Genomic DNA, 23,481 nt, shown 5'->3' on the forward strand with positions numbered 1-23,481 from the left:
CAGATGGCTTGTGTTCTAATTAGTTATTTAGTTACTGTGATCCCAAATAAAGTGTAATTAATTAATGGATGTCAGTAGGTAATTTATTCTGACAGAATTATAGTCTTCTGGTGAACAGGAAATAGATGATCTCCATTTCCAGATACCCCAGATGTGAGTGTGACAGTCAGTGGTCCATCCCTTCAGAATATCATCTCTTTTTCCAGATGCAACAGATGTGAGTGTGACAGTCAATGGTCCAACCCTTCAGAATATGATCTCTTTTTCCAGATGCCCCAGGTGTGAGTGTGACAGTCAATGGTCCAACCCTTCAGAATATGATCTCTTTTTCCAGATGTCCCATATGTGAGTGTGACAGTCAATGGTCCAACCCTTCAGAATATGATCTCTTTTTTCCAGAAGTCCCATATGTGAGTGTGATGGTCAATGGTCCAACCCTTCAGAATATGATCTCTGTTTCCAGATGCCCCAGATGTGAGTGTGACAGTCAATGGTCCAACCCTTCAGAATATGATCTCTGTTTCCAGATGCCCCAGATGTGAGTGTGACAGTCAAATGTCCAACCCTTCAAAATATGATCTCTTTTTCCAGATGCCCCAGATGTGAGTGTGACAGTCAATGGTCCACCCCTTCAGAATATGATCTCTTTTTCCAGATGCCCCAGATGTGAGTGTGACAGTCAGTGGTCCAATCCTTCAGAATATGATCTCTTTTTCCAGATGCCCCAGATGTGAGTGTGACAGTCAGTGGTCCAACCCTTCAGAATATGACTCAGACAGTCTTATGTGAAGCAAGAGGACATCCAGCTGAGTATATGTTTCATCCCTGGAAGCAGAGGTGGGGAGATAAGATTATCAGGTTGGATCTTCAGGGAACTCCAAACTCAAATCACAATACATTGAAATTAGAGAGGTTATCCCTTCAGGATATGGGGACTTACATCTGCTCCGTTGACAATAATATTACAGGAATTGATGGGAAGCTTGAACAGACTGGTGCTGTAGACATCAAGGTCACAGGTAAACAAGCATGTATATTTAGAGATCAAGGAATCATGGGAAGTTTGCTTGATGGGATGAATTACCTTCATAACAGCTTGCTTGATAATAGTCATTGGATCCCTTTTTCATTATGCTCTCTTTATTATTTCTCACGAAATAATATATTTTCATCTTTATTTTTATGCTGTTATTTGTATGATTTCAAGGTTAAATGGTCATGGTCTAGGTCAACATTTTCCTTAATTGGATATATTGTAGGTATATTCTATACTTAGTCCAAATTTTTATTTCTGATGATATTGTTTACCTGAATGCCTGATGTAAATGTATGTATGTATGTATGTATGTATGTATGTATGTATGTATATCTGTATGTATGTATGTATGAGTGTGTGAGTGTGTGTGTGCATGTGTGTGTGCATGCATGCATGTATGCATGTATGTATGTATGTATGTATGTATGCATGCATGTATTTATGTATGTATGTATGCTCATAAATTTTGGACATCATAATGTGCATACAAGGTGATATTCAAGTTATTCAGCATGATGTCCGTCAATACTTCCCAGTCAACATCCATATATACTGTATCAGGTTCAGATAGGAACCATTTCATGAAAGATACAGGTTCAATAAAAAATTATACATTTTTCTACCATTAATACGAGGGGCCCGAGGGGCCAGGTGGTCTAAAGTGCTCTCCATTACGGATCACTGCCGTCTCACCTCTGTCTGCGTGGGTTCGAGTCTCAGATTCAGCCAATGTGGGTATGTGAGAAAGCTTGACAGTAGCTTCTCGTGGGTTGGTGGTTCTTCCCGGGTTTTTCTCAGGTTCTTCTCCACCAATAATACTGGCCACCATGTATTGCCTATCGAGTGCTGAAAATTGGCGTTAAACCCCACATCAACAACAACAACAACAACAACCATTAATACGACAGCTGCTGCTGTTGTTACTAAATATCTACCAACCCTTCACACATTGGAGGGAGAGTTTTGAGACTAAAAGCGAGTTTGGGGTTCTAAAAGGGGTCATTGTACATGATCAAATTAAGAAATGTTGTACAGATGATATTAAATTGTATAGTTCTACAAGCTCATAGAAAAAACTCTACTTTTCAAACTTTACAGCTTCATAAATAAATATATAACCCAAAAAATAAAATAAAAATAGTCATACATACAACATTAAGACAATAGTGAGCACTAGTCTGACAAAAAATGTATGTCTGCAACAAAATGGCTATAAATAGTATCACAAGAGTCTGATAGGAAAATTACATTCCAGGATGTAGTTTAGCAGTTGTGTCAGTATACCTCCATTTTTGGGGAAGGCAGTAACAAGAAATATGCAATAATATGTTACCACATCACAAGTCTGTCAATAAAATGGCATGGGAAAACTTGAAAATTGTATAACTTGACAATAAATTTATGCAGCTGACATTACACTGATTTCATTTATTTTGAAAATTTATATTTGTAACAACTAAGCATAGACTGGCGGCCATGAATTTTAGCAGTTTGAGTCATTTTCTTTATTCAGGGCCTTAAAACCTACTAACAGTGATCAAATTCTATTTTTATTTGTCAATGGGTGCATTAGCTGAACATAAACTGTTTGCATTGTATAGAGATATGGTTACGTATGATAAGTCACTGAGCAGTTGATCCTGGGAGTGGGGAAAGCAGTGATTTTTTTTGAGCTGGGATATTGTTTCCTCTTTGCCTTAAACCAATTAAATTTGTTGAACTAATATAATGTGATATTAATAGGTTCTTTTCCCAGAATTAGAGGAATATTTTTTTCCAGCTATTAATAAGCCAAAAATATGTTTTTAAAGAAGTCGCAGGCCCCTACCAGAAAATTAAATGGTCTTTCCCTAAACTGTATAAACTGTTCACAGTAGTCTTTTTTTCTCTTTTTCATGTAGGAACACCAGTTGTATTGAAAGAAGAGGAATTTCATTTTGCTGAGTTAACTGGCCATTCTGTCAACATATCCATACCCTTTTATAGCAACCCAGCAATTGGGAGTTTCATCTTTCAGAAAAATGGGACTGGACTACAAAACAGTAGCAGGATCACTATGAGTCTCTCAACTAGAGTTACTGATTCAAAATTTTATGGCATACCAGTTAAACTTGAGGCTGCAATGGCAAATCTTTTCATTCAGAATCTAACAGAGGATGATTTTGATAACTACACCCTGGTGTTGAGGAATTTCCTGGGAACAAAGGAGTTCATATTGCAGCTGGATGCAGCAGGCAAGCCTCCTCCCTACAGTGTATTTTTTTGTAAAGGAGTCCAATTAACTTTTCTTAATATATAAAGTTTATGATAGTTCATTTTCATACCTTCCAGTTGATTTTTCATTACAAACTTGTATTCATAGCCTGTGTATTCTACAATCAATAACATAAAGAACTGGCATATATGGCATGCACACAAGCTAACATTGTACGATAAATACAGGTTGGAACACTGTATGTTAAATAGTGGGGGTTTATTTTACATGTATGAAAAAGAAATGTAGAAGCTAGTGAATAGTAATGCAACTGTTACATTTGGGTGGAAGCTACAATGGTTTCCAGGGAGGGTTTTTATCATCTTGTAAATGTGGCAGTACATTCAACAATGGTGGCCATTTTAAGGAGATGTAGTGACTCCATGGTTAGCATGCAAGATTTGTGACCAAAAATGTGCTGTTTCATGTCCTAGAATTGGATCAGCCTGGTTGTCTACAGTTATGTGTCCTTGGCAAGGCACTTGAGTACTAAACAATCTATGATGGTTATGGTTATAATTTTTTCTTCATCAGGCCATGGGCCAATTAAGCTAATTATGATATCGTTCTACATCAGGCCATGGGTCAATTAAGCTAATTATGATATTGTCCTACATCAGGCCATGGGCCAGTTAAGCTATGATATTATCCTACATCAGGCCATGGACCAATTAAGCTAATTATGATATTGTCCTACATCAGGTCATGGGCCACTTAAGCTAATTATGATATTGTCCTACATCAGGTCATGGGCCAATTAAGCTAATTATGATATTGTCCTACATTAGGTCATGGGCCAATTAAGCTAATTATGATATTGTCCTACATCAGGCCATGATACAATTAAGCTAATTATGATATTGTCCTACATTAGGCCATGATCCAATTAAGCTAATTATGATATTGTCCTACATCAGGCCATGGGCCAATTAAGCTAATTATTTATTGTCCCTCATATGTTGTGCATTGCATGTCCTCTCTTGCTATTTTCTGTTTTGTGATTACCAATGAACTAATTTCAACTAAAATAGGTAATATTCTGGTGTAGAGACCATCATCCTTTGTACTATGTGCCGTCAGATATGACCCTCATAGTTTAAAATACAGAAATCTATGCAATACTTCTCACAGGCTGCTGAACAGACTTCAACAACGTTTGACAGGACATCATGAAATCAACTTACACTGTCTCAGTATCACAACTTGGAAACTATTGACATCCCCATCTTGCCGCAGACATGTAGCATCATGTCCCACTGAGTCACATCATGCTGACAGCAGACCAACCAATCCTAGCACTAACCTCTTAATGCTGAGTGCCAAGCAAGGCAGCTGCTAGTACCATTTTTTATAAGTCTTTGGTATGACTCACCTGGGGTTTGAACCCTCGACCTTCCACATCCAAAGCAGATGCTCTAACCACACCAGTAAAATGAAGTGTATGTTCTTTTGATCTGTGATTCAAAGATTGAGTCTCTGTCAAGTATACTCTGATAAATAACTACATTTCTTACTGAAGCCTTACTTATCTGATGGACTTATTTCATAATAAATTAAATTGTAAGTTACAGACCCATCTTGGACTTTGCTTGACTGCCCCTAGTTAGATTATAGTGGTCACTTGTGATCACCCCCACTGTCTAGTTCATAATTCCCTTGTTCATACATCCATTATTGCTGCTCTGTCTATACATTCATTCATTCTTCCCTGTTTATACATCCATTCATCCTTGTGGTCTTCCATCAGTTATTGATTGTAGTACAATACATTATGGTACATTATTGGGAAATAATAGTCTATATTGTTTGCAGTTGGTTTTGACTTAGGCAGGAATTATTATTATATTTCTACCACACTATGGTTGCCGCTTGATATTAGCTAGATCTCAACTGAGTTCTGTTGCTGTCAGTCTGTGTCATTATTTACAGGTGTTATGACTGGTTCGCAATTTAAGATACACTTTAATTAATTATTTTCCTGCAAAATGGATAAAGTTACATTATGCAAATGAGTATCTGGATAGAGATATTATCTAGAAGTAATATATGCTAAAGTTGACAGACATGACCATGTTATAATTTACATACAGGCTGCATTGATTCTGAAAAAGGTTGAAGCTAGGACTGAGGGGTTGGCATGCCAGCATTTGCATTAACAACTTTAGAGAGAGAGACAGACAGACAGTCTATTCCTAGATATTATAAACATTCATTCAAATTTTATGAAGCAATTTTAAACTTAATTTTCTAATTTTTGCAGGTCCTCCCTGGATAGTTGACGAATTTCACTTCAACAGATTTTTAGAGAAAGAGGTTGAATTTAACTTTAAGCCAGGGTTTAATGGTGGTCGTAACCAGACATTTACCATAGAATACAGGTCCACAGCCAGCCCTGACTCGTTCTGGATGAACTCAAGTATTACAGATCTAAAAGAAACACAAACCTATAATGGAACTTATTTTGTTAATGTCACTCAGCCTCCCCCAGGAACTTATGAGTATAGGATGTACTCCTGGAATGAGATTGGCAGAAGTCCCTACTCATTTATAATTACAATATTCATTCCTGAAGGTAATACACCTATTATTCATTTATGTATGGAATATTTTACTTTGTCTCCAAAACACCATACCAATTTTTAAATTTTGATCAGATTTGGTATGAGACTTCCTGTGTCATTGATTAATTTGCAATCTGTAACAAGGTCATATATGTTGGCATGAGACTTCCTGTGTCATTGATTAATTTGCAATCTGTAACAAGGTCATATATGTTGGCATGAGACTTCCTGTGTCATTGATTAATTTGCAATCTGTAACAAGGTCATATATGTTGGCATGAGACTTCCTATGTCAGGGATTAATTTGCAATCTGTAACAAGGTCATATATGTTGAAAATGTCTGTAAGGACTGACATTTGACTGACTTTAAAGTTTCTTACTTTCAGATTATTATCTGATAAGATATAGTTACCTGATCTCTTATATAGGTAGTGAACTCATTATGTGCATTAAAATTATAAGACAATTCATGTCAAGCATTACACTGTAATCAGGAACTAGTTATCTGCTTTGACGAAGTTTGTGAGTAGAGCATTTGATTTGATAGGTATAGATGACAGTTATACTATTTTAAACAATATGTACAGTGGATTCAAATGATAGTGTAGTTTGATAACTATTACTTTATACTTTTTTTTTCCTTTTCCACATTTTCCTGTCATGAAAGATAAATCACATACTTGTACACATATTGATTAAAAATTGGTCCAGTTGTATAACGTTTTTATCACCCAAGGCATTGAAGCTAGAGAAACAATGTATATTAACATTAAATAATGTATAAATTTCCCATAACTATCACTACTTATATACAGTTTGAGTGAATTTGCTCATGCTCATTTTGATGGCACACTGTTGTAAATTTGACTGAATATTTGCCAGTCAGAAAAATACAAAATAGTCACTTTAATCACAAGCTACGAATATATGAGGAATAGAAGCAAGATGGGGAAAAAAATGAGTGTGAAATAAATGTACTGTCCACAATGAATAAGACATGATGTTTGCATAGATTGTGTTGACTACATACCATTTCATTCCATCAGACTAAATAAAGGACTATTTCACTATTCATTAAGTTATTGAATATATATTTTGTCACACAAAAGGTTGTTATGATTCATTGGCTGGTACATGTATATCTATGTTGACACTTTCATTGGACAGTAAAACTTATTGCTTTATCTTTTTTTTTCATGTTAAGATGTATTTATCCGTATGTATCTTGTTTGAAAATTATGTTCCCATTACATTCAAGTTCTAAGTGTGCCAGTATAAATTGTTTACTATATGTCCAACGTTGTCAACATGGAGGAGTACATAAGCATTTTTGAAAATTAATTAAGAAATCTGGATCTAACTTTTCTCAGTTAAAACATGAAAATCCCAGTCCCCTGTGAAACATTAGAAAAAATATTTAAAAGTAGTTTATGTTTCTGGTTCATATCTACTAAGGCACAATACTTTATGACTTACAATTCTGGTGAAATTTTGATGAAATAAATAAAGTGATTTGCTTATGATGTTCCTTTTGATTGAATTTATGTGGCATTCAGCACATTCTTGAAAATTCAGGGAACTTGTTTGCTTGAGTAATGTTAATCATGTTTTTCTTGGGACAGTCACGGAAGTCATTGAGACTTTATGCCATCTTTCATCATATAGACTTTATGCCATCCTTCAAGTCATTGAGACTTTATGTCATCCATCAAATTATCGAGACTTTATGCCATCCTTCAAGTCATTGAGACTTTATGCCATCCTTCAGGTCATTGACTTTATACCATCCTTCAAGTCATTGACTTTATACCATCCTTCAGGTCATTGATTTTATACCATCCTTCAAGTCATTGAGACTTTATGTCATCCTTCAAGTCATTGAGACTTTATACCATCCTTCAAGTCATTGAGACTTTATACCATCCTTCAAGTCATAGAGACTTTTGTTTCTTGGGTTTTTATTTAATCTTGTTTACTAGAAAAATTATTTATTCTTGCAATATCACTACTCCGGTGGCCTAGTGGTTAGAGCGTCTGCCTCGGATGCGGGAGGTCGTGGGTCCGATCCCTGGCTGAGTCATACCAAAGACTTACAAAAAAAGTACTAACAGCTGCCTCACTTGGCGCTCAGCATTAAGAAGTTAGTGTTAGGACTGGTCAGCCCGGTGTCAGGATAATGTGACTGGGTGGGACATCATGCTACATGTCTGCGGCATGATGCCTCAGTGCTAGACATCACTATAAACTGCCACATTGCAGACATCATAGTGATATGACTGAAAAATTGTTAAAGCTACATTAAAAATCCAAATCACATCACATCACACATTCTTGCAATATCATTTGAAGCAGGATAATTTGTATTGTTGTGTTCTGCTTTTGAGTTTGATTTATTCAAAATGTTATTTACTAACACTACTGGAATTTAATTAGAACTTTATTGATTAGGACTCTTGATATAACTTTTTGGAATATATGGGACTTAATTCACAATACTTTAGGTTCTTTTTTAATCTTCACTTTTAATTTTATGGAAATCAATTATTGAATTTACAAAATTTTCTGATACACTGTTTTCTATTACTTTAAGATCAAAGTGTTGTAACAAGTTAAAGGCTTAGTGTGTGACAGAGAAGATCAAAGAGTTGTAACAAGTTAAAGATATAGTGTGTGACAGAGAAGATCAAAGAGTTGTAACAAGTTAAAGATATAGTGTGTGACAGAGAAGATCAAAGTGTTGTAACAAGTTAAAGGCTTAGTGTGTGACAGAGAAGATCAAAGTGTTGTAACAAGTTAAAGGCTTAGTGTGTGACAGAGAAGATTAAAGTGTTGTAACAAGATAAAGGCTTAGTGTGTGACAGAGAAGATCAAAGTGTTGTAACAAGTTAAAGGCTTAGTGTGTGACAGAGAAGATCAAAGAGTTGTAACAAGTTAAAGGCTTAGTGTGTGACATAAAAGCTCATGTATTATACTTTCTTAGATCATGATCAATAATAGAAATTCTTACAGAATATACATATTTAACCATTTACAGCATCAAAACTATTTGATTCCAGGGCCACTTGACCACTGGTTCTGATCCTTTTATTGTTGACCTCAGTTGTAGTCCACTGGTTCTAACAGATTTGGTATGGCACCTAGACTTCTGGTCTCAGCAGTTTTATTCAAAGCTGAGCTCATCTATTTACAAAATAGTTCCTGCAACTTTACAAGTGTATTTGATAAAATGGATTTTTGTGAATGTCAAAACATTGTTTTTTCCCATTGCAGCATGTGTGCCTGGAAAATCAGTAAAAGTTTAGTTGATCATAAAGCATAAGCTTTGAGTTCATCTATTATATCCTTTACACTGTGTGGTGAGGCTGAAATCAATTTCCTTTTGTTGTATTTTGATAAATACAGTTAGACAAGTCAATACTGCATGCTAATGTTGATGTACTTCAAGAAATTAGCTTGAAGGAGTCCAGCCAATTCCATGGGAATAAACCTATCCAACCCAGATGGTCCAAAATGAACCTTTTGTTAAATTAGAATTTTATGCCAAACAAAAGGTACTTGCCTTTAATATCAGCTTTGAATGACCCTTAGAGGAAGAAAACTATGATGCATATCAAAAGCTATATACAGAAATTAGATGGCAAGGTTTTACACTAAACTGAGACAAAGCCAAGTGGCTCTTATTTATAAAATAGAATAGTAGCATAATCACAATGTGGTACTAAACTCCTATTTATAAAATAGAATAGTAGCATTATCACAGTGTGGTACTAAACTCCTATTTATAAAATAGAATAGTAGCATTATCACAGTTTATAAAATAGAATAGTAGCATTATCACAGTGTGGTACTAAACTCCTATTTATAAAATAGAATAGTAGCATAATCACAATGTGGTACTAAACTCCTATTTATAAAATAGAATAGTAGCATTATCACAGTGTGGTACTAAACTCCTATTTATAAAATCGAATAGTAGCATTATCACAGTGTGGTACTAAACTCCTATTTATACAATAGAATAGTAGCATAATCACAATGTGGTACTAAACTCCTATTTATAAAATAGAATAGTAGCATAATCACAGTGTGGTACTAAACTCCTATTTATAAAATAGAATAGTAGCATAATCACAGTGTGGTACTAAACTCCTATTTATAAAATAGAATAGTAGCATAATCACAGTGTGGTACTAAACTCCTATTTATAAAATCGAATAGTAGCATAATCACAGTGTGGTACTAAACTCCTATTTATAAAATCGAATAGTAGCATTATCACAGTGTGGTACTAAACTCCTATTTATAAAATAGAATAGTAGCATAATCACAATGTGGTACTAAACTCCTATTTATAAAATAGAATAGTAGCATTATCACAATGTGGCACTAAACTCCTATTTATAAAATAGAATAGTAGCATAATCACAATGTGGCACTAAACTCCTATTTATAAAATAGAATAGTAGCATTATCACAATGTGGTACTAAACTCCTATTTATAAAATAGAATAGTAGCATTATCACAATGTGGTACTAAACTCCTATTTATAAAATAGAATAGTAGCATTATCACAATGTGGTACTAAACTCCTATTTATAAAATAGAATAGTAGCATTATCACAATGTGGTACTAAACTCCTATTTATAAAATAGAATAGTAGCATTATCACAATGTGGTACTAAACTCCTATTTATAAAATAGAATAGTAGCATAATCACAATGTGGTACTAAACTCCTATTTATAAAATAGAATAGTAGCATTATCACAATGTGGTACTAGACTCCTATTTATAAAATAGAATAGTAGCATAATCACAATGTGGTACTAAACCCCTATTTATAAAATAGAATAGTAGCATTATCACAATGTGGTACTAAACCCCTATTTATAAAATAGAATAGTAGCATAATCACAATGTGGTACTAAACCCCTATTTATAAAATAGAATAGTAGCATAATCACAATGTGGTACTAAACTCCTATTTATAAAATAGAATAGTAGCATTATCACAATGTGGTACTAAACTCCTATTTATAAAATAGAATAGTAGCATTATCACAATGTGGTACTAAACTCCTATTTATAAAATAGAATAGTAGCATAATCACAATGTGGTACTAAACTCCTATTTATAAAATAGAATAGTAGCATAATCACAATGTGGTACTAAACCCCTATTTATAAAATAGAATAGTAGCATTATCACAATGTGGTACTAAACTCCTATTTATAAAATAGAATAGTAGCATTATCACAATGTGGTACTAAACTCCTATTTATAAAATAGAATAGTAGCATTATCACAATGTGGTACTAAACCCCTATTTATAAAATAGAATAGTAGCATTATCACAATGTGGTACTAAACCCCTATTTATAAAATAGAATAGTAGCATTATCACAATGTGGTACTAAACTCCTATTTATAAAATAGAATAGTAGCATAATCACAATGTGGTACTAAACTCCTATTTATAAAATAGAATAGTAGCATTATCACAATGTGGTACTAAACCCCTATTTATAAAATAGAATAGTAGCATTATCACAATGTGGTACTAAACTCCTATTTATAAAATAGAATAGTAGCATAATCACAATGTGGTACTAAACTCCTATTTATAAAATAGAATAGTAGCATTATCACAATGTGGTACTAAACTCCTATTTATAAAATAGAATAGTAGCATTATCACAATGTGGTACTAAACTCCTATTTATAAAATAGAATAGTAGCATTATCACAATGTGGTACTAAACTCCTATTTATAAAATAGAATAGTAGCATAATCACAATGTGGTACTAAACTCCTATTTATAAAATAGAATAGTAGCATTATCACAGTGTGGTACTAAACTCCTATTTATAAAATAGAATAGTAGCATTATCACAATGTGGTACCAAACTCCTATTTATAAAATAGAATAGTAGCATTATCACAATGTGGTACCAAACTCCTATTTATAAAATTGAATAGTAGCATAATCACAATGTGGTACTAAATTGGAGGCAAGCAAGAGTAGTTTAAAATTCTGAGCAATTACCAAAAAGACAATGAAAAGAACCTTGATAAAATTAGACTTGATGACTTTCATATTTAAAATATTATTACTATATGTGATGTGCTAATTGAAAACACAATCTCTGAAAACAGTCATAAATAATTACAGGCTTGTGTGTATGTGTGTGTTTTGGATTTGTAACATAGCTTTAATAATCTGAGTCATATCACTATGATGTCAGCAGTGTGGCAGTTTATGGTAATTCTTGCACTGGGGCATGATGTTACAGACATATGGCATCATGTCCAACCCATTGACATTATCCTGACACCAGGCCAGTCAGTCCTAACACTAACCTCTTAATGCTGAGTGCCAACCAAAGCAGTTGATGGTACCACTTATCCAAGGCATATGCTCTAACCACTTAGGCCACCGGAGCATTAGAATGATTACAAGAAAATTGTTATATACCTGTAAGGTCAAAAAGATTAACAGATGACATTTTGTCTGTTTTGTAAAATACTGGCTCCATCAGCAGATGGCTTGGAATAAAACCCAACCTGCCTTAATGTGGTGGCTCAGTGACCCTAACGACTCCATGTTTCCCCATTGTTATTCATACAGACATGGTTGACTCCAGTTTGACCATGGTCATGGCAAAATGGCTGATCTCAAATGTTCCCCAGACATCCAAATTCTGGTGAACTACACACACCTCAACTGCACAGTGAGAAGTAAAGCAATTGAACTTCTTGCACATTTATACCAACCCCATATCTTGCTGTAAGATTTCAGTACAATCCTCTGACCAATGTGGGAGATGAAGTGATGATGAATCATGATTAAGAAATACAAGTTTCAAGAAATTTCCCACAAGATGAATCGGTAAAGCCTTAATTCTATATCACTATATATATTGCCAATGAAGCTTCAATAAATCCTTTCAAGAAGTGTATGAAGAGATGTGACGATGAATTGTATACCTCCATTTTGTTTTAAAGTTTCAAGAAATTCTCACCAAAATAAGCCAAACAGAAGGTAATTTTAATCCACATCTGCACCAGGTACATATTTAGCTGAGAAAGTTTAATTAAAGTCCTCTAAGTTGTGTGGAAAAGAAGTATTGACAAGCTTTGTTACAAATAGATGGACAGACAAATAGATAAAAAGGGAGTATAGCTGTTAATAATAAATCCATTCCTTCCTTAAATGCCAGGATAATAAATGCAGATTAAATACAGTTTACCACAAAATTTACCCATCTATGCTTTGGTTATTTCAGATCTTACTAAAGGAATCAAATTACTTGGCAGTAGTTTTTAATTGTGAACACTTGCCTGAATTTCTTCAAAGTTTTGGACCATTTTCTATAATATGAATTTTCATGTGCTTTTATTTACAGCAGGAACAGGTATATGACTAATTAGATGAACTCTTTGCTACAAGCATATGACTAATTAGATGAACTCTTTGCTACAAGTATATGACTAATTAGATGAACTCTTTGCTACAAGCATATGACTAATTAGATGAACTCTTTGCTACAAGTATATGACTAATTAGATGAACTCTTTGCTACAAGTATATGACTAATTAGATGAACTCTTTGCTACAAGTATATGACTAACTAGATGAACTCTTTGCTACAAGTATATGACTAACTAGATGAACTCTTTGCTACAGGTATATGACTAATTAGATGAACTCTTTGCTACAATTAGATATAATTTAAATGACTGTTGTTCATATTTGTAGTAGAAAGTACCTCTGCAAGTCATGGAACATCAGTTGCTGGCATAGCTGGCGGCATAATTGCCGGATTTGTCGTCATTTTATGTGTGGTAATAGGCATACTTCTTTGGAGAAGATATCAGCATAGAAAGAAAACTGAACATGGTAAGAAAGACTACAATCATCAGCTCAAAAAATTAAAGCAAATGTCATCTTAAATGTGTGTGTCAGGAATGGAGGAAAATAAATACACAAGTTATATCAATTATTTTTATAGCCTTTCTTGTTAACATTTTATCATTATTTTGGCACAGTGCAATCAATGCTACACCCACATACTGTACCTAACAGAATTTGAATTGTTATTGTGATGGGTTTAAGGCCATTTTTGAGCACTTAATAGGAATACATGGTGGCCAGGAAATATGGTTGAGAGAGAACCCAGGAAAACTCTAGTAAGAACCACTGACCCATAGGAAACTTCTGGTAAGCTCTTTTGCATTTCCACATTGGTCATCCTGGAGACTCAAACCCATGTACTAGATAGAGGCCATATGTATGTGATCTGTAAAGGCAAGCATTTAGACCACTCGGCCACCCATGGCCCCTAGGATTTAAATACCTGTGTTTCTAAGATTATGTTAATGGCTTTCTAAATCTGGTGATACTCGCTGGTCACATTGCTACTTTATCAAAGTTAGTAAACGATATGACAACTTTTTTTGTTTCATTATGCCTGAAATTATTATTCATTGAAATTACAGATAATGATGTAGCAAAGGAGCATGAAGAAAGGTAAGTGTTAATCTCACTTCATGTTATTATATTACACAAATACAAAATGACATAAAAGGTATAAAGAAGCTAATGATCTTTTTCTTTGTGAAATACATTACCTGATTACTTTAAGGTTAAGGATATAGGCCTACTACCTCCCAAATCCAGCACTACTTAAAAGACGAAAAATCATCTTACATAATATGTCATAGAGACAAAGGGAAATAACTCTTGCCTTCTTACATTCCCCTCCCACCGCCAGGTGTTGCCAGTTTTTAAGCTTGGCTGTCATGTTGAAATACGCATAGAATTACCTTCTAAATATTACAAGATTTAAGAAAGAAATTATTGGCAGTCACTGAAGTTATTGTGTAGTTTGGTCATTACTACACAGTTGTTACACATTAATTTTATACTTTTTCCATAATTTTGGACAATTGTGTAATTGCATAATAAAATGGCAAATATGCTGTCATTTAACAAGTATTTATTCATGACTTAGTGTTTTCCTTTATTATATCAGTAATGGGTGTGTATTAGCATCTTATTTGCATGCTAATTTTTATTTATGCTACATTGTATTAATAATTATCTTTATTTTGTATTATTTCAGTGTTAATGGTAACCAAGTATACAATGTTTTTATGAAGTTCAAGGCTAGAAAAGACACTTGTGACTTGTACACCAAAGAGACTTCCTCTCTACCATGCATCATACATAAGTCTTAGTCTTAGGAGGTCTGGTTGGTAGTTATGCACAAAATGCAAAAATGCAATCCTTGTGTGAGACCCCTCTCCACCTAAACTACGATGGAAAACAGCTACAATGACATCAGCATAAATGGAGGAAATTGCTCTGAAGATTTACAAGCATCTGCTTTGAAACAAATAACATTTTCTGGTGCAAGAGATGACAATGCAATCAGTTACACTTTACATGGATCTTTGTGATAGATCCATCCATCTTGCATCACCTTCAGTAACATTTCCATATTGTGGTGGGCATTTTACTGCAAAATTATTTCATCCTGCCAATTGGTGGACTTGACTGATTGACCAGACCAGCCTACTGTGGTATTTGGGAATCATAGTGATAGATCCACCTGTCTTGCCACACCTTCAGTGACAGTTCCCTTATTATGATGGAGAATTTACTGAAAATTCCATCTGTCCAGCCAAGCCTTTAGCGATGGCAGTAGAGTTGAAGATTGGGCCAGATTTTATATAGCTGGCATCCAGGCTGACTTTTTGCCTGGTAAACCAGCCATCCATCGAAGCACAACACATTCAGCCAGCAGAACAGATTGTCAAAATGTTCCCAGCATATTTGCAAGAAAGAGCTAGTGAACTTAAAGTGTGAGATGATGGGATATTGTCATCTTTGCCACCTGGGATGTTTGAATTGTACATGCAGACTGACCAATACTAGGACTTGCAGTCCATGCAGTAACAATGATGAGGCTACTCCAAACCAACCATACTCTGATCCTACCATGGAAAAGACAGAGTTTACTTTCCAGGCAGCTGTCATAGAGATTTATAGGTTGGTGACAGCTTTAGAATGCTTCCCACCCACCACCACCAAACCAGACTATGAGGTAAAGGTGTCAGTACATTCAGCATTGAGGAAGAAACACTGTCTGTCCATATACTTTCTCAGTCTACCAAGATAAAGGGATTAATGACCTCATATCTGGTCACATTTGTAATCCAGGTAATGCCAAGTACCAGTGATGTTTTCATACCACTGATAAAAGACACATTCAGATGCCTTTTGTACTTGTATCCCAGCCCTAGATACAAATCTGGTGGCAGTACATAATGTCCCAGCCACTGTTCTTTAAAGTGGACAGACTAGTTAGGAATCTGGTTATCACTTTCTCTATGTTTGACTTGGCATCATTGTTCCACATCTCATAAGGTGCACCATAGTCTAGATTTAAGATGTTTGACTTGACATCATTGTTCCACATCTCATAAGGTGCACCATAGTCTAGATTTAAGGACTCCCCTTGTTTCGGTCTCCTCTACTCTTGGGAGTGAAGACTGAAGATGTTTGGAGGCAAGTATCTCAGGAACTGCCAATCCCACACCGTCATTTTGGAATGATCTATCAGGACCACACAAGAGGGAATATGGTTGGAACAGGGATAAGGGATCTTTATAGTCAAGTACTCATTGTCGATATAACCCCAGTGACAGAAGACAGCCTTCAAAATAGACTATGGTCCCGAATGTTCTTACTGTATCACCCTTCATCCATCCAGAAGATTGGGTGATCCATGTAATTTCCAACCGCTCCTCTTCACCCCATCTTATGCAAGTACTGTCAGACCAGGTGAATTTTTACTGCTGGAGATATGGTCTGTCATCACCAGACTGGTTACTGCTGGTGATGGAGATCATGCAAAGAAGAAAATAAATAAAACTATAATTTTCAGGAGGTTGAGACTGAACCTGAGTTGCCTCAAACAATATGTCCCACCAAGAAGATTAAAGATGGAGATGGTAAGAGCCTTCCATTTCTCCATTAGAAAGGATGAGTATGCCATCATCTCAATTGGTTTGATGCATACTTTTATGTCCCTATCCACTCATTTGGTTTGATGCATACTTTTATGTCCCTATCCACTCAGTTGGTTAGATGCATACTTTTATGTCCCTATCCACTCAATTGGTTTGATGCATACTTTTATGTCCCTATCCACTCAGTTGGTTTGATGCATACTTTTATGTCCCTATCCACTCAGTTGGTTTGATGCATACTTTTATGTCCCTATCCACTTAATTGGTTTGATGCATACTTTTATGTCCCTATCCACTCAATTAGTTTGATGCATACTTTTATGTCCCTATCCACTCAATTGGTTTGATGCATACTTTTATGTCCCTATCCACTCAGTTGGTTTGATGCATACCTTTATGCCCCTATCCACTCAATTGGTCCGATGCATACTTTTATGCCCCTATCCACTCAATTGGTTTGATGCATACTTTTATGCCCCTATCCACTCAGCATCACAAAAATTTTGTCTGTTTGCTGACAGTGACATGGTTTATCAGTTCAAAGTCCTACCATTTGATTTCATTATAAATCATGGGGCTTTTACCAGTATTGGTTGTAATTGTGTCATCACCTTGTTGAATTCATCTACAGTAATAGCAGTATACTTGGATGACATTCTCCAACATATACGGTAAGACTGATTCTACTCCAAAACAGGATTTTCTTTCACTTTGATATCACATAGGCATTCTTATGAACTGGAACCAATCGAACCATCGTTCATTCCAGTGTTTTGTCCACCCGGGTATGGAATTTCTCATCATCAATTGGCCACAGCTTCCCCATGATTGCATAATATGAATCATAGATCTGGTCAAGTCTGTTTCTATCAAGACTTAGATTTCAGTGAGAAAGTTATTTCACCTCCTCAGATTATTCATTGCAGCAGTGGACTTGATTAAGGTAGTCTAGCTTATTATGCTCCCATTACTGATGACATTGGTAGTCAGTGGCACCCATTATCAGGTCCCCTTGATCAACAAGTCATTATCATGCCCGACATGATCATTCCTAGGTCAGTGGTGCAGTCAGGGTTGGCTGATGTCAGAGGTTTGAATGCAATGTTTTAATCCAAGACATACTATAAGTGTATGATGGCATGCATTGCCCACCTTCTCAAGCATTTATCTCAGAGATTAAGCTTCACAGAGACAAACTCTGGATATGGTGGCCCAGAAAGTAAGATTTCACTGCCCATCTTAACTGGTTAGAAGTCACAATCATGTGGCCCTGGACCATGTTGGTTATCAGGAGAATGGATTATTATTCAATAGAGATTCCATGCATATTTCCCTAGAATGATACCAGAGGTAGACATTGGATGCTGTTACCTAATCTCCTATTGTTAATGTGATTGGGGAACATATTTGAAGGAGAAAACAAATATTTAAAGCAAATTATGTTTTCTTGATCACAATACTTACCCCCCCACCCAGCACCCCACCATGTGAGCGTCTATTTGCACATATATCTCAACTCAAAAACTGACAATGCATGGTGATGGCAATCAATGGTAATGGGCTTCAGTTACTGCACTTTGGCTCTATGAGAAAAAAAGAATAGATGGTAAAAGACAATTTTTCATCTTTTTTAGCAGGGCTGGATTCAAAAGGCAGTAGGCTTATATACATAATGTTAATATAATTTAGTAAATATTCCATGAGAAACATAATTTACTCTAATGTTTTGCTGTTTCAGAGATTGTAATTTTTGTTTTTCAATTAGAGCATAATTACAAAAATAATACAGGACCTACCTACATGTGTCTAACATAATGATGCAGCATGTTATATTTACATATGCTGGTAATACAAATTCATGCCATTCAGGATATGGGTCTCATAAAGATTCAAATAAAAGAACAAAAAAGTCAGAGAGTGCTAATATTATCATTCATAAAGGGGTATATTTATTTGCTTTTCTTACATTGAAATAACTACCTATTATGAACCTTATCTACATAATTCTGAAGCAAAAACACAACTCAGGGATTGATTATGCATTATAGATGAAAGCATCAAAACCAGGTCAGTATCTTAAAAATGTTAGTTTGTGGATACACTTTAGTTGAATCTTGAATAATGTGTTTGATTCTTATTCTAACAGACACAGTTAATAATAATAAAAATAATAATAATATTGAGGACTTTGTATAGCGCCTATTCTTTAGAAGCTGTAAGCGCTTTACAACATTAGACAACACCTATAGGATAAAAAAACATATAATTATATGATTACAAAAACAAACACCATGAAATTAGAAAACATTAAAAACATGCTGAGAATATTTAAGGTAGGAAACATTATTAGGTCTTTAAGTTTGTTCTTGCAGTCAAAATAAGTGAGTTTTGAGAGCATTCTTGAATGTGATCACTGTGTCTTTGTGTCTAAGTTCAGTGGGCAATTCATTCCATGTTGCTGGGCCCTAGTATGCAAAAGAACGCTGTCCATATGAATTTGTTTTCATGGTGGGAATAATGAGTATGTGATTGTCAGAAAAAGAGTGTATGTAACTTGCTGGTATGTACACATAGGTGAGGTCGGATAGGTATATTGGACTAGAGTCAGACAGTGAAACATAGCACAGAGAACAAATTTTGTGTTTGATTCTGGATCAAATGGATAGCCAGTGTATGGCACAGAGCAGTGGAGAGGTGTACTCTGATCATGTTACTCTAAGTATGATCCAAGCAGCTGTGTTTTGAACTTTTTGAAGTTTCTGGAGCAGATATTGAGATGAACCAGACAGAACTGAGTTACAATACTCCAGTCTTGAAAGTACTAATGAACACACAAGTGTTTTAGTGGCATCAACTGAAAGATATTTGCAAATTGAGCTGTTATTGGTGCAATGTGAGAGTAGTGTCCAGAGTAACACCTAGGTTTTGTACTGATTGTGTGAATTTAATGTTGGACCTGCTGCTATTTATTGCTTGAAGTAAAGGATGTGAATGAGAAAGTCTTTGTGTTGTGATCAGAATGGCTTCAGTTTTGACATCATTCATCTGCAGCTTGTTACATATCATCCATGATTTCACATCAGAAATGCACCTCTCTACACCTTGGATGGTAGCATCAACTTCGGTTGGGTGGCTAGATTTGTATATTTGGGTGTCATCAGCGTACAATTGGTGAGACACTGGATGATGATCTATGACACTTGAGAGTGACTGAGTGTACAGAATGAAGAGAACAGGTTCAAGAACAGACCCCTGTGGAACACCACAATATAGATCAACTGGGCTGGAGTGAATTCCATTTGCAGATACAATTTGTGTCCTGTTGACCAAGTAGGACTTGAACCACAGTAAGGCTGTATCATGAATGCCAAATAAATGCTGGAGATGGTGAAGTAATATATCATGGTCTGTTGTGTCAAATGCTGCAGACAAATCAAGGAGGGTGAGGACTGTAATCTTTCCGCTATCCAATGCAGAGAGAATGTCATTAACTACTTTTAGAAGAGTAGTTTCAGTACTGTGGCAAGGGCAATATTCAGATTGTACATTGCTAAAAAGACTTTGAAATTAGATGAAATACAAGCTGGAATAGAGCAACCTTTTCTAAGATTTTTTTATGAATAGGAGATTAGAAACTTGGCAGTAGTTCTTTAAATCGTTATGGTCTAGTGTTGGTTTCTTCAGCAGAGGCTTACAATGGCAGTTTTGAAAAATGATGGGAATTCCCCAGATGAGAGAGAGGTATTAATAACATCAGTTAGTGAAGGCAATATTGGATCTAAGCACTCAAGCAGCAGTGATGTTGGAATTGGATCAAGTTCACATGACTTTAGTGCACTTTTCATCAGTATTGTATGTACGAAATCCATAGGGACAGGTTCAGATGCTGCTAATGGTTGCCGCTCAAATTCTGTATCCCAACTGTATGGTGACGAAGAGTCAATTGAAATTGTGGTGTCAAGCTTATCACTAATGGTTTGTACTTTGTCATGGAAGAAATTTGCAAACATGTCTGGAAGGTCGACTGGTGTAGATTTGTTCCTTGACATTAGCTTGTTAGTAATCTCGAAGAGCTCTTTGCAGCTGGAACTTTCCATGATATTAGTAATGTAGTGGGCTGATTTTGCTGCATGGACTATATTTGTGACATTCTTCTTAGCTGTTTCATTATTTAATTGGTTAATTATTAATAAGAACTTAATTGCAGGTTCAATATCAAGGATAAGAAGGAATTGGATAAATGCCAATTATGTCACTATCTTATATATATTAGTTTGAAGATACTCTTTAGTCAAAGCTTGATTTATGGTTTTAATTAATATTGTAACAAATGCATTTATTAAAACATTATCTTATGTTCCATATCAAGCACAAGAAGAAATCAAATAAAGGCCAGCTGTGTCAAACAAGATGTGGCCAGCTGTGTCAAACAAGATGTGGCCAGTGGCAAGGAGTATGAGGGACTCCACTTCACAAAAGCTGAAGCCACCCAATACCTACAGCTTAATGGTAAATAATATCTACAACTTAATGGTAAATAATACCTACAACTTAATGGTAAATAATATCTACAACTTAATGGTAAATAATAAATACAACTTAATGGTAAATAATACCTACAACTTAATGGTAAATAATATCTACAACTTAATGGTAAATAATAAATACAACTTAATGGTAAATAATACCTACAACTTAATGGTAAATAATACCTACAACTTAATGGTAAATAATACCTACAGCTTCATGGTAAATAATAAATACAACTTAATGGTAAATAATACCTACAACTTAATGGTAAATAATACCTACAACTTAATGGTAAATAATATCTACAACTTAATGGTAAATAATACCTACAACTTAATGGTAAATAATACCTACAACTTAATGGTAAATAATACCTACAGCTTCATGGTAAATAATAAATACAACTTAATGGTAAATAATACCTACAACTTAATGGTAAATAATACCTACAACTTAATGGTAAATAATACCTACAGCTTCATGGTAAATAATAAATACAACTTAATGGTAAATAATACCTACAACTTAATGGTAAATAATAAATACAACTTAATGGTAAATAATAAATACAACTTAATGGTAAATAATACCTACAACTTAATGGTAAATAATACCTATAACTTAATGGTAAATAATAAATACAACTTAATGGTAAATAATACCTACAACTTAATGGTAAATAATAAATACAACTTAATGGTAAATAATACCTACAACTTGATGGTAAATAATACCTATAACTTAATGGTAAATAATACCTACAACTTAATGGTAAATAATACCTACAACTTAATGGTAAATAATAAATACAACTTAATGGTAAATAATACCTACAACTTAATGGTAAATAATAAATACAACTTAATGGTAAATAATACCTACAGCTTAATGGTAAATAATAAATACAACTTAATGGTAAATAATACCTACAACTTAATGGTAAATAATATCTACAACTTAATGGTAAATTAACTTCTGTTTAATTATTGCCATAAATTTGTTAAGTCTGTGTAGTTAAGTCATCTTGCATATTTTAAATAATATCTTAATAAGATGGCTCACAAATCTGAATGATTCACAGCTATTTTCATCAATTCTTTATAGACAAAAAGCATATTTATAGTTATGCTTTCATTCTCATAAATTCTAAATTATATAGAGGGTCCTGTGCCACAGAATTCTGGTGCTAACTCTTTTTACATCCATGACTAATCTCCATTTATTCCAGACTCTTTCCTCCACTGTTTCAATAAGAATTTTAAAACATTTGTAAACATTTAGGGACCACATTCATAATTTATTGCAATTATTGCTAGGTATCACTAATGAATTAACTGTGGACATGAAAGAGAAGGTCATACCTATGATGTACACAGGTACCATTGTCATGGAAATGGTGATTACTTTAAGTGATGACTATGGGTTATACATTTTATTAATTCTATGATGTAGACAGGTACCATTGTCATGGAAATGGTGATTACTTTAAGTGATGACTATGGGTTATACATTTTATTAATTTTATGATGTAGACAGGTACCATTGTCATGGAAATGGTGATTACTTTAAGTGATGACTATGGGTTATACATTTTATTAATTTTATGATGTAGACAGGTACCATTGTCATGGAAATGGTGATTACTTTAAGTGATGACTATGGGTTATACATTTTATTAATTCTATGATGTAGACAGGTACCATTGTCATGGAAATGGTGATTACTTTAAGTGATGACTTAGGGTTGTACATTTTATTAATTCTATGATGTACACAGGTACCATTGTCATGGAAATGGTGATTACTTTAAGTGATGACTATGGGTTATACATTTTATTAATTTTATGATGTAGACAGGTACCATTGTCATGGAAATGGTGATTACTTTAAGTGATGACTATGGGTTATACATTTTATTAATTCTATGATGTAGACAGGTACCATTGTCATGGAAATGGTGATTACTTTAAGTGATGACTTAGGGTTGTACATTTTATGAATTCTATGATGTACACAGGTACCATTGTCATGGAAATGGTGATTACTTTAAGTGATGACTT

At 34.5% G+C, this 23,481-nt stretch overlaps 2 protein-coding genes across 3 annotated transcripts in view; both read left to right on the top strand.

Moving 5' to 3' along the window:
• LOC149774835 (immunoglobulin superfamily member 10-like) overlaps nucleotides 1-3,762 on the top strand; it is a 111,138-nt gene extending 107,376 nt beyond the window's left edge. For both annotated transcript variants that reach the window (XM_089944685.1, XM_089944686.1), the window contains exons 8-9: nucleotides 720-1,019; nucleotides 2,938-3,762. In XM_089944685.1, coding sequence (XP_089800811.1) covers nucleotides 720-1,019; nucleotides 2,938-3,335 — 698 coding nt within the window. In that variant the 3' untranslated portion in view covers nucleotides 3,336-3,762. The remainder of the gene's footprint in view (nucleotides 1-719; nucleotides 1,020-2,937) is intronic.
• Nucleotides 3,641-23,481, top strand: part of LOC149774836 (uncharacterized) — a 55,211-nt gene continuing 35,370 nt past the window's right edge. The window contains exons 1-5 of the mRNA XM_089944652.1: nucleotides 3,641-3,662; nucleotides 5,551-5,862; nucleotides 13,615-13,755; nucleotides 14,355-14,385; nucleotides 21,262-21,401. Coding sequence (XP_089800778.1) covers nucleotides 3,641-3,662; nucleotides 5,551-5,862; nucleotides 13,615-13,755; nucleotides 14,355-14,385; nucleotides 21,262-21,401 — 646 coding nt within the window. The remainder of the gene's footprint in view (nucleotides 3,663-5,550; nucleotides 5,863-13,614; nucleotides 13,756-14,354; nucleotides 14,386-21,261; nucleotides 21,402-23,481) is intronic.

This window comes from Sinohyriopsis cumingii, unplaced genomic scaffold (genome assembly GCF_028554795.1).
Source record: "Sinohyriopsis cumingii isolate HCF-2022 unplaced genomic scaffold, ASM2855479v2 utg000127l, whole genome shotgun sequence".
In the NCBI taxonomy this organism is placed as follows: Eukaryota; Metazoa; Mollusca; class Bivalvia; order Unionida; family Unionidae; genus Sinohyriopsis; species Sinohyriopsis cumingii.